The following is an 11,905-nucleotide window of genomic DNA, read 5'->3' as shown; positions in this document are numbered from 1 at the left end:
TCTTGTCTATCACACACTGTGAAATTCCTGTTTTGTGTTTTCTTGAACCCAGCCTCGCCTTCCTCCTTTCACTGTGAGTCTGCAGACACTCCGGGTTGTCTCCTGTCATTGTTCCCAGGGGAACTGCTGATGCTTCTTCTTCTTGTCCTCATGATGAGTTGTTCACTGAGCCACTCAGCGCACTCCTATCAGTAAGATGTTAATCTCATTGTCTACTGTGGATCTAATACCAACAAAGGGGAAGAAAAGAAAAGGAAAGAAGATGGACACAGGTTTGGGGAAAATCTTAGTTTGAGGTATTTGTGTTTAGAACAACATTTGTATGACAAAGGTAAAGATGCTGGAGTTTTCTTGACGTCATTTTTAAAAGCATTGTTACGGAAATATGGTGATGGTGGTGTTATTAAAGTGGGAGATTTTTACAGGATACACTTCATTTAACAACACAATGCTCTGCCCAGTGGGTGCTGCTTGAGTTTAAGTCACTTTTCTCCTTCAATATGGAACCCAACCATACACCATCATAGTAAAATATGGTGGCAACAAAATTAACACAAGTTAGAAGTGTGCATCAAACCAATAAATGTTCTGGGATGTTCTTAGGACTTATGAGGCGAAAGTTCTCCAGAAACTGACTGCTGGAAGACCAGACATCATCCTTCCAACCCTGCAGAAATCTTGACAAGATTTCCTATTCATTTGTTGGAAAAAGTTTGAAATTTCATGATTTTCTTTTTTTTTTTCTTTTTTTTTTTTTTACATATTTTGATTCCTTAGAGTGAACCTCAAATAGAGACTACATTAAATCACTGACCTGCTCTGGTTAATTTATAGCAGTCAAGAAGGCTGGAATTTAAAAGAGTGCAAGTTTCTTATCTCTGGTTATCATAACCTTTGCAGTTCATACTGTGTTGTTTTAACAAATTATTAGGTTGTCAGAATCCCAAAGAAAGTTGTTTCTTTTTGTCCTGTTTTTTGTTTTGTTTTTTTTAATAATGAGGAAAAAGTCCACACTTCCGGTGCAGAGGGAGCGCTTCCTGGTGGCTGAATCCCTCAACAAATATATTCAAATGTTTTTATTGATGGATATTCCTGTTCATGTGAATCATGCCTCGTAAAAAGGAGCTCTCAGAAGATTTACGAGCCAAAATTGTTGATTTGCACAAAACTGGAAAAGGGTATAAAATAATAGCACGCACTTTAGGTATTCATCTCTCCACAGTCAGGGAGATTGTGCATAAATGGAGACGATTCAATACTGTGGCTACTCTGCCGAGAAGTGGACGCCCTACAAAGACGTCTGCAAAGACAAAGATCATCAACGAGGTAACCTTAATAATCAGTCTGCAAAAAGTAAATCGTGCAGCCATGCGTGCATAAAGGCACCTCTGCGGGGCTGCAGCGAGTCATCGAGTTGATTAAAATAACTGGATCACAAAAATAATACATAAAACATCTTCGACGCATCTTATTTATTTAATTATTTATTTTTTTATTCTTTTTTTATTTTTTTGCTTCGTTGCTTCATTTAAATTAATGCACGACTGCGTAGATCTCAACTTATAAAGGCGAGGGTTTCTCCCACGTTTGCAACTAAAATCAGACCTGCAGGAGAAGATGCATCTGGGAGCATACGTGTGAATAAAAAGCTTTACAACATTAATGCAGGCAGTCCCCATGTTTTCAACGAAAAAAGACTGGTAACACACCGGCAGCAGTGAAGATGATGCTGTCATAGTTTTTTATGGGATCTGCACACCCGGCGGAGAGCAGAGAGATGGAGCCATTAGCTCAGGTGGAGCGCTGTTCCTGTAAGCGCCGTTAAAAACCTTTACTAGAAAACGAGCTCCAACGTGAAGAAAAGAGAACCTTTCAGAACCTCCCACCCAGCGCTGTTTGTTTTAAACAGTGACAAAATCTACAGCAAATCCACAGAGGTCAAAATAAAAGCATATGTACACTCTTAACTCAGTGTGACATGATGGTTAAATTAGTCCCACTTTCTGCCAGAGTGATTCCTAATGTAGGTTAATATAAATATAAATTATATTACATAAATGAAAATGCTGATATGCTGCGTTAAATGCTCAAACACACACACAAACACGTTAAGACACACCAAATCTGCCTCATCCAGGAGACAACACTGTCAGAGCTCTTTATTAATATAAGTCTTCCAGTAAGACCGAAACTAAAGACTATTTTATTTGATGGCCTTGTTTGGGTTGTATTGATGCTTTATTATATTGTATTGTGATTAATTATTTTGTTAACGTTTCATAAAATGTTTCCTTCATAAACTGTTAGTTAAAGTGAGTTCAACTGTTAAAACATTGTAACTTGTAAAATGGAAACTAAGGAGCAGTTTGTTTTATTTTTTTATTCGTTTGAATATTCACTATTGCCGAGACAAAAGTATTTCTTATCCGATAAGTCATTTAATTGATGGAATAATTGATAAAATCCTCAGTTACTAAGGAATCAATAGGTGCAGCCCCACTTTTAACACTGAAGGAATGTGCTTTATCTAACTCTAACTGACTTATATTTTGGTCGGCCATTATTATCCCGCCATAGATTTTTTGGTAACAGCAGTTGTCACGGTGGGGAACTCCGGGGGGTTAAAGGAACGGACCCAAAAGCAGAACACGAAAGAAAACTACTTACTGGTTAAACAAAAGGCGAGCCTTTATTACGAAACTAAAACCTAAACTGAAAAAACTAGCATTGGCTATAACAACTCCATCCATATATCCATCTTCTTCCGCTTTATCCGGGGCCGGGTCGCGGGGGCAGCAGCCTAAGCAGAGAAGCCCAGACCTCCCTCTCCCCAGCCACCTCCTCTAGCTTATCTGGGGGAACACCAAGGCGTTCCCAGGCCAGCCGAGAGATATAATCTCTCCAGCGTGTCCTGGGTCTGCCCCGGGGCCTCCTCCCGGTGGGGCATGCCCGGAAGACCTCACCCAGGAGGCGCCCAGGAGGCATCCTTCTCAGATGCCCGAACCACCTCAGCTGGCTCCTTTCGATGTGGAAGAGCAGCGGCTCAACTCTGAGCCCCTCCCGGATGGCTGAACTTTTCACCCTATCTCTAAGGGAGAGGCCAGCCACCCTTTGGAGGAAGCTCATTTCTGCCGCTTGTATCCACAATCTCGTTCTTTCGGTCACTATCCACAGATCGTGGCCATAGGTTAGGGTAGGGGCGTAGATCGACCGGTAAATTGAGAGCTTCGCTTTTACACTCAGCTCTCTCTTCACCACAACGGACCGGTGCAGCGTCCGCATCACTGCGGCCACTGCACCAATCCGTCTGTCGATCTCCGGCTCCCTTCTCCCATCACTCGCGAACAAGACCCCAAGATACTTGAACTCCTCCACTTGGGGCAGGAACTCATCCCCGACCCGGAATGGGCACTCCACCCTTTTCCGACTGAGAACTGTGGCTTCAGATTTGGAGGTGCTGATCCTCATTCCCGCTGCTTCACACTCGGCTGCGAACTGTTCCAGTGCGAGCTGGAGGCCCTCACCCGATGAAGCCAACAGAACCACATCATCCGCGAAAAGCAGAGATGAGATTCTGAGGCCACCAAAGTGAAAGCCCTCCACCACTTGGCTGCGCCTAGAAATCCTGTCCATAAAAATTATGAACAGAATCGTGACAAAGGGCAGCCCTGGTGGAACGCATCACCCACCGGGAACGAGTCCGACTTATTGCCGGCAATGCGAGCCAAGCTCTTGCACCGGTTGTATAGGGATCAAATGGCCCGTAGCAATGGGCCAGACACCCCATACTCCCGCAGCACCTCCCACAGGACACCCCGAGGGACACGGTCAAATGCCTTCTCCAAGTTCACAAAACACATGTAGACTGGTTGGGCAAACTCCCATGCACCCTCAAGTATCCTTGAGAGGATAAAGAGCTGGTCCAGTGTTCCATGACCAGGACGAAAACCGCATCGTTCCTCCTGTATCTGAGGTTCAACTAGTGGACGAACTCTCCTTTCCAGCACCCTGGCATAGACTTTCCCAGGAAGGCTGAGGAGTGTGATCCCCCTGTAGTTGGAACACACCCTCTGGTCCCCCTTCTTAAAGATGGGGACCACCACCCTGGTCTGCCAGTCCAGGGGTACTGCCCCTGATCTCCACGCAACATTGTAGAGGCGTGTCAGCCAGGACAGCCCTACAATGTCCAGAGCCTTCAGGAACTCGGGGCGGACCTCATCCACACCAGTTAAACAACACCAAGGAGTTGTTTAACTGCCTCAGTGACCTCACCCTCGGAAATTGGCGGGTCATCCCCCTCATCCCCAGACTCTGCTTCCTCCTCGTAAGACGTGTCAATGGGATTAAGGAGGTCCTCGAAGTATTCCTTCCATCGCCCGACAATTTTCTCAGTCGAAGTCAGCAGCGCTCCGCCAGCACTATACACAGTGCAGGTAGAGCACCGCTTTCCCCTACTGAGACGCCTGACGGTTTGCCAGAATCTCTTCGAGGCAGTCCAAAAGTCTTTTTCCATGGCCTCGCCGAACTCCTCCCACACCTGAGTTTTTGCTTCAGCCACTGCCCGAGCCACATTTTGCTTGGCCTGTCGGTACCTGTCAGCTGCTTCCGAAGTCCCACAGGCTAACCAAGCCCGATAGGACTCCTTCTTCAGCTGGTGGCTCCCTTCACCTCTTGTGTCCACCATTTGGTTCGGGGGTTACCACCACGACAGGCACCAACCACCTTGTGGCCGCAGCTCAAAGCAGCAGCTTCGGCAATGGAGATGCTGAACATGGTCCATTCAGACTCAATGTCCCCAGTCTCCCTCGGAATGCTGTTGAAGCTCTGCCGGAGGTGTGCGTTGAAGATCTCACGGACTGGGGCCTCTGCTAAGCGTCCCCAGCACACCCTCACTACGCTTTTAGGTGCACCGGGTCTGTCCAGCGTCCTCCCCTGCCACCTGATCCAACTCACCACCAGGTGGTGATCAGTTGACAGCTCAGCCCCTCTCTTTACCCGAGTGTCCAGAACATTTGGTCGCAGGTCTGGTGATACGATTACAAAATTGATCATCGACCTGCGGCCTAGAGCGTCCTGGTGCCACGTGCACTTATGGACACTCTTGTGTTTGAACAAGGTGTTTGTTATGGCCAAACTGTGATTTGCACAGAAGTCCAATAACAAAACACCGCTCAGAATCACAGAATCATAAAGACATTGGAAACCTGAAGTGATGGGGAGAAGGAAAACAGACAACCTGACAAAACTAAATGAAAACACAGACTAAATACACACAGGAGGTGATCAGGGGAAGTGGAAACACATGGGGAAACAACTGACTGGAATAAACATAATGACACCACAGGGAACGTACAACTATACACATTAAACATGGAAACACCAGATTTTTCTAAATAAAACCGGAAACATGGAGAAACGTAGACATGACAACACCAACTAGACAATTAGGACATAGAACAAGCAGAGAGACAAACGCACAGGCATAACTGAAAGTAAAACACTGAGGACAAGACAGACCACATAGAGGACAGGAAAACATTCATGATCACAAATAGTGATGCATGAGGCTTGTCAACCACAACAATGATAATACTCCTGTTAAAAATCACTGGCAGCTACAAATTGATGTTTCACATCTTTAAATTACCAAATATGTGTAGATTCCTTAATTTATCTTTTTGTGTCTCTCAGGCTGGTCATGGCTCTACTGAGCCAAAAGGTAACAGAAGAGGAGATTCAAACCATAAAAAGGTAAAATACCTTAATACTGATACTATATAATGAGAATTATTAAACCTTAGAAAAAAAATTAAATGTTATTTTACAGTTAATGATCAGAAAGTGTGTAACGTCACATTCATGTCGAGATTATATATTTCCGCTCATCTGATACTGAAGTAGCACCCGTATATGTGAGCCTTACAGTAAATGAAATGCTTTTTCTTTCACAATATTAAAATGATCATATGAAGATGTTTATAACAAAGTCCTGTCTTCTAGGCTCATCATGGGTCTGCTGGGCCAGCAGATGATAGAACAGATTCAGACCATCAAACGGTAAATTATCGTTTTGAGAATTTTTAAGGTTTAGAAAAAGAAGAATCCAAAATTACTTAAAATCCAGAGAGGCTATAACATTGGCCGCAAGAATAGAGTAAAAATGTGCAAAAAGGGAGTAAACATAACTGATTTAAATTTTGTGCACAAACCAAACAAGCTTCTTTGTCCAGTGTCACACTTCTAGGGAGAAAATAAAATAAGCAACCAGATTTAAATCAAGTGCATTTTTCATCTTTTTATAGGAGCAGTCATGGAAGTTTTTGAAGAAGCTTATTTATCCTCCCTGGCCACTCTAGATACATGTGAAATACACAGAGTGGTCCATGTATATTTGGACACTGACACAAGTTTGTTTTTTTGTTTTTTTACCCGTTTACTGAAACATATTCCATCTATAGTTATATAATGAACATGGAAATAATGTGTAGACTCTCAGGTTTCATTTGAGGGTATCACATTTAAATTGGATGAAGGGTTTAGGAGTTTCAGCTCCTAATATGTCCCACCTCTTTTTAAAAGAACCAAAAGTAATTTGACAATTGACTCAAAGGCTATTTCATATGCAGGTGTGGGCAATTTCATTATGTCATTAATGTCAATTAAGCAGATGAAAGACCTGGAGTTTATTTGTGGTGTGATGTTTGCATTTGGAAGATTTTTCTGTGAGCAGACAACATGCGGTCAAAGGAGCTCTCCATGCAGTTGAAACAAGCCATCTGTAAGCTGCAAAAACAGAAACAACCCATTCGAGCAATGGCTAAAACAGTCAGAGTGGCAAAATCTACAGTGTCGTAATCTTAAGAAAGAAAGAAAGCACTGATGAACTCAGCAACGCAAAAAAAAAAACCCTATACGGCTACAGAAGACAACAGTGGTGGATGATCACAGAATCATTTCCGTGGTGACGAGAAACTCCTTCACAACAGCCAACCAAGTGAACAACACTCTCCAGGAGGTAGGCGTATCCATATCAACGTCTACCATAAAGACAAGACTGCATGAAAGTAAATAAAGGCGCCACTCATAAGCCTCAAGAATAGAAAGGCTAGACTGGAATTTGCTAAACAAAAAGCAAAAAAAAAAACCATCAAATAAAGGCAGCACAGTTCTGGGAAAATATTTTTTGGGCACATGAAACCAAGATCAACATCTACCAGAATGATGGCAAGAAAAAAGTATGGAGAAGGTGTGGAACAGCTCATGATCCAAAGCACACCACATCATCTGTAAAGCACGGCGGAGTAATTGTGATGGCTTGGGCATGCATGGCTGCCAGTGGCACAGGGACACTAGTGTTTATTGATGATGTGACACAGGACAGAAGCAACCGAATTAATTTGGAGGTGTTCAGAGACATACTGTCTGCTCAAATCCAGCTAGATGCAGTCAAATTGATTGGGCGCTGTTTCATAATACAGATGGAAAACGACCTAAAACATGCAGCCAAAGGGAGTTTTTTTTTTAAGCAAAGAAGTGGAATATCCTTGAATGGCCAAGTCAGTCACCTGATCTTAACCTAACCTTACTAAACTTCAGACAGAAAAGCCAAAAACAAACAGCAACTGAAAGCCACTGCAGTAAAGGCCTGGCAGAGGATTAAAAAGGGAAAAAAATTAACATTATATTTTAGGTTATTTAATTACAATTACTTTCGAACCCTGGAAATGTGTTAAAAAGTGCTTTAGTTCCTGACATTTTTTTTTGTAATCATTTTGTTCAACCCATTGAATTAAAGCTGAAAGTCTGCACTTCAACTGCAACTCAGTTGTTTCATTTAAAATTCATTGTGGTAATATACAGAGCCAAAATTAGAAAAAAAAAAGTTATCTCTATCCAAGTATTTATGGACCTAACTGTAGTACAGCTGTTGTCAAAAGGTGGTGAATGAAATTTCTTATTGAGGCCATTAGTTAGTTGGAGTACTTGGAGACAATAGTATCTAATACTGAAGATACAAAACATCCTATGGTGATTATATATAAACGTTGAATGTGATCATATCATGCTTAGAAATCATAATTTTCTTTATCTCAGGCCACTCATGTGTCTGCTGGGCCTACAGATGACAGAAGAGGAGATTCAGAGCATGTAATGGTAAAGTAGGGGTGTCAAACATTACATGGGATTATTATTGGGATTAAATCATGGATCCGGCATATGTAGTTTATTGATATGTTTAGAAGTTTTTATACTTCTAAAATGAAAAAGGTTCCTCATTCTGTTTTTGTGCTACAATCCATGACAGCATATTGCGAGAGATAACACAGTCTACAATGATGGGGACACAGATTGTTACTCATCTGATTCTGACGAAGATGAAGATCCTACGGTATGTGAAGCTGCCTTGAGTGAAAAGTATTTTAAGGATATTAAAATTATGCCATTGAGATGGTCATCATCCATCTTTTTTTTGACTCGTAGGCCAGTCATCTGTCAGCTGGGAAAGCAGAAACCAAAGAGGTAGATCCAGACCATGAAATGGTAGCGTATATGCATACAGGAAGTTTTAACATGGCAGTCTGAGGAGACTGAGTCTGTTTTTTTCTTCTTCTTTTTTCATAGACTGAAGGCTGCCACTTAAATAACATCCATAGATCGTCACGTTTAAATGTCCTATGCCTAGTAGAAAGAGGCAGGATTACAGCTTGCAAAATGTGTTGCTCACAAAAGCTAAATTTATTTAAATTCATTTCAATTTTTTTACATGGTGCCAAATCACAGCCACAGTCACCTACAGGTGCTTTATATTATAGTAAGATACTCTCTACAATAAAATTCCCCACTCATAATTGTGCAGGGGCTATAAGAAGGTTCCTGGCACCTATATCCTCTAGATTTCTGCCAGCCTTCACCTCGTCTACTCTGTTTAAGAAACATCATCTGCCTCAATACACATTTTGTATCTCGTTCTCTTATATGTTATAGCACCAAGAACCGACGAGCTGTGCTTCATCTGATGATGAAACTACAGAAGAAGATCCAACAGTTAGTATTTTTCATTTGTTATTTTTTTACATATGGAAATGATGACATTTTGGTTCATTTCTACTACATTTAGCTTTTAAAGCATATTTCTGGCCTGTGTTACTAGGAGCAGTTTTTCTGTGGAGAGAAGAAGATATATGCTGGTTCCTCAGTCACAATGGGAGCCCTCCTCCTGCTCCTCCTGGCGTTCATTGTGAAGCACGGCTTGTCAAAAGCAGCATCCAGAGATCTCCTGCACCTCCTAAACTTGGTGGTACCCGGATGTGTTCCAAAGTCGCTTCGCTTTTTAAAAAAGCATTCGACTGATTACAATGGAAAGACTGAGATTCACTTTTATTGCCCCAGGTGTACAAACTACCTTGGTGTGGATCCCGGTAATGAGTGTAGTGTGTGCCAGCAGAGCTTGAGCAGAAAATATCTGATCTTGAAGGCTTACTACTTCCTTGTAATGCCGCTCGAAATTCAGCTAAGAAACCTCCTTGCACGCGTCCACTCAAAGCTTGGGAAGCATTTCACGAGGGATGATTCCTTTTCTGATGTCCACACTGGAAACAAATACAAGAGTGAAAGACAAGACGGCAGTATTACACTCACCTTCAACTGCGATGGCTCGTCCGTGTTCAGCTCCTCAAAATACTCCATCTGGCCCATCCTGTGTACCATCAATGAACTACCGTATGTGGAACGGTGCAAAAACGTTCTGTTGCACACTTTATGGTTTGGCAAAGGAAAACCACAAGTTCAGAGTTTTTTGACTCCGTTCATTAACGAGCTTCAGAAACTGTCTGCTGCAGGGTTCTGTTGGAAAGATGAGATCGGCTCGGAGCATCACACCACGGTAACAGTTAAAATATGCACATGTGATGCGATAGCAAGAGCAATGGTGCAGAACTTTGAGCCGTTCAACAAAGAATTTGGTTGTGGTTTTTGCTACCACAAAGGTGAGATGGTTATAAAGGGCAGGGGTTTTACCAGAGTTTACCCGATACAGATGGACGGCTGTGATCTGAGACACATGCCTGAAACAGTCCAACTTGCTGAGTTAGTGATGGGAAATAGTTATGACCAGAGTCAAATGGGGGTTAAAGGTCCAAGTCTCCTGTTTCTTTTGCCGTCATTTGACATCATCAAAGGCTTTGTTCCAGATTACATGCACTGTTTTTGTCTGGGCGTTGTCCGTCAGTTCGTCAATCTGTGGTTCGACCCGCTTTATGCCAGCAAGGACTTCCATTTGACAGATGAGCATTTAAACGACCTGGACAGAGCCTTGTGTGAGATCCAGCCACCAAATGAAATCAGCCGAAGTCCCAGGAGCCTCAGTGAGAGGATGCATTGGACAGCTTGTGAGTGGAGAGCATTTGCTCTCCTCTATTCTCCTGTAATACTGAGGAATGTTTTGCCAGCAGTGTACTACAAGCACTGGATGCTTCTTCCTTGTGCCCTTCACGTCCTCCTCTCCCACTTTGCCACTCAGGATGAGCTCAACTGTGCAGAGTTGTGTCTGGTTCAGTTTGTAGCACAGATACCGTCTCTCTATGGACTCGAGCATTGTTCGTACGACTGCCATGTGTTGACGCATCTTACAGAAGGTGTCCGGAACTGGGGGCTTTTGTGGGCCAATTCAGTCTTTGTTTTTCAAGACATGAACAGCAGACTGTTGCAGATGTACTCTGGTACGCAGTCAATTTCATTACAGATTTTCAAGAATTTCTTTTCATATGAGAAAATAATAAGACAAGGAAGTGCTACCCTTCAGGACGCCAGCACAGAAATCAAAGACTTCTTCTGTTCCATGGCAAGTTGTGATCGTTTTACAAAGTCATTAAATTACATTGGAGAAGAGTTAGTGACTCTGGGAAGTGGCTCTCAGAGAGTTTTGACACCAAGAGAAATTGCAGCGTTGCAGAAGAATGAAACACTTTCGTGGTGCCAGCCACATCGTGACAGTGTAACTGAATATAAGCGTTGTGTTTATAAGAACATGCTGGTTACTAGTTTGGAGTGCAGTGGCACATTAAAAAGAAACAATTCAGTAATAGAAACGAGCAGTTGCTTTGCTGTGGTGGAGTCCTTGGTCGTTGTACCGAAACCCTGCAGCTGTGAAGGAAGGCCCGACTGCTCCTGCAGAGAACTGGTCTTTTTCTGCAAGCAGCTGCAGCGACTAACCAGACAGCCAACTATCCAGGACACACAGATCAACACAAACATCGCCAAATTCCTTGTAAAAGTGAGGAACTCAAATGAACTGTGTGCAATAACATGCCAGGACATTGTTTCCAAATGCTTCATGATTGAACACGTGGGTCACTTATATGTCATGAGAATGCCTGTGTTTGAGACACATTAAAGTCAACCCCTGATTAAATCAAGGAAATCAGGTAAAAAATAAGTAAATATGTTTTCCATGTTCCAACAACTGATTTCCAACTGATGTATCATCATAAACCCACTGTGGGCAGTACTGAAACATGCAACAAGCACAACTTGTGTACTGCATTGATTAGGTTATTATTGCACCAGCGGAATAAAGTGATTTACATTAGTATTTTATCATTACTTTTTTATTTTGTGCAATGCTTTACAACTTCCTGTTAAAGAGTACCAGTTCCATATTTTGTGTGTAAATTAGACACCACCAGTGAAGGTCCTTCAATTTTGCATTTGTTTTGCATATATCAGCTTTGATTAAAAAGTGGAAACTTTTGAAAATGTGCATGCGTTTCAGAACATCTTTGTGCTTCTTTGCTCTCATTTGGCTTTAATACCAGCAGCACCCATGCTTTATGGACCGGTTTGTTTTTTTAATCACCATCATTATCCCAGCATTATCTAACAGTTGACAAAAGAGCTTCCTATGAGG

At 42.4% G+C, this 11,905-nt stretch overlaps 1 protein-coding gene across 2 annotated transcripts; it reads left to right on the top strand.

The window, feature by feature from the left end:
- The first annotated feature begins 1,030 nt into the window (after window positions 1–1,030).
- Window positions 1,031–11,758, top strand: LOC113020296 (uncharacterized). 2 transcript variants are annotated; one of them, XM_026164124.1, is made up of 8 exons: window positions 1,031–1,326; window positions 5,692–5,751; window positions 6,001–6,057; window positions 8,095–8,154; window positions 8,306–8,389; window positions 8,482–8,520; window positions 8,986–9,045; window positions 9,152–11,758. In XM_026164124.1, the coding sequence occupies exons 1-8, from the start codon at window positions 1,108–1,110 to the stop codon at window positions 11,390–11,392; spliced, it is 2,820 nt and encodes a 939-aa protein (XP_026019909.1). In that variant the 5' UTR covers window positions 1,031–1,107; the 3' UTR covers window positions 11,393–11,758. The 2 variants fall into 2 exon arrangements, with proteins under 2 accessions (XP_026019909.1, XP_026019908.1); XM_026164123.1 differs by having other exon boundaries at window positions 8,482–8,541.
- The last annotated feature ends 147 nt before the right edge of the window (window positions 11,759–11,905 follow it).

This window comes from Astatotilapia calliptera, chromosome 4, assembly GCF_900246225.1.
Source record: "Astatotilapia calliptera chromosome 4, fAstCal1.2, whole genome shotgun sequence".
Lineage (NCBI taxonomy): Eukaryota > Metazoa > Chordata > Actinopteri > Cichliformes > Cichlidae > Astatotilapia > Astatotilapia calliptera.
The sequence above is the reverse complement of the archived record's forward strand: the minus strand, read 5'-3'. Positions and strand labels throughout refer to the sequence as shown.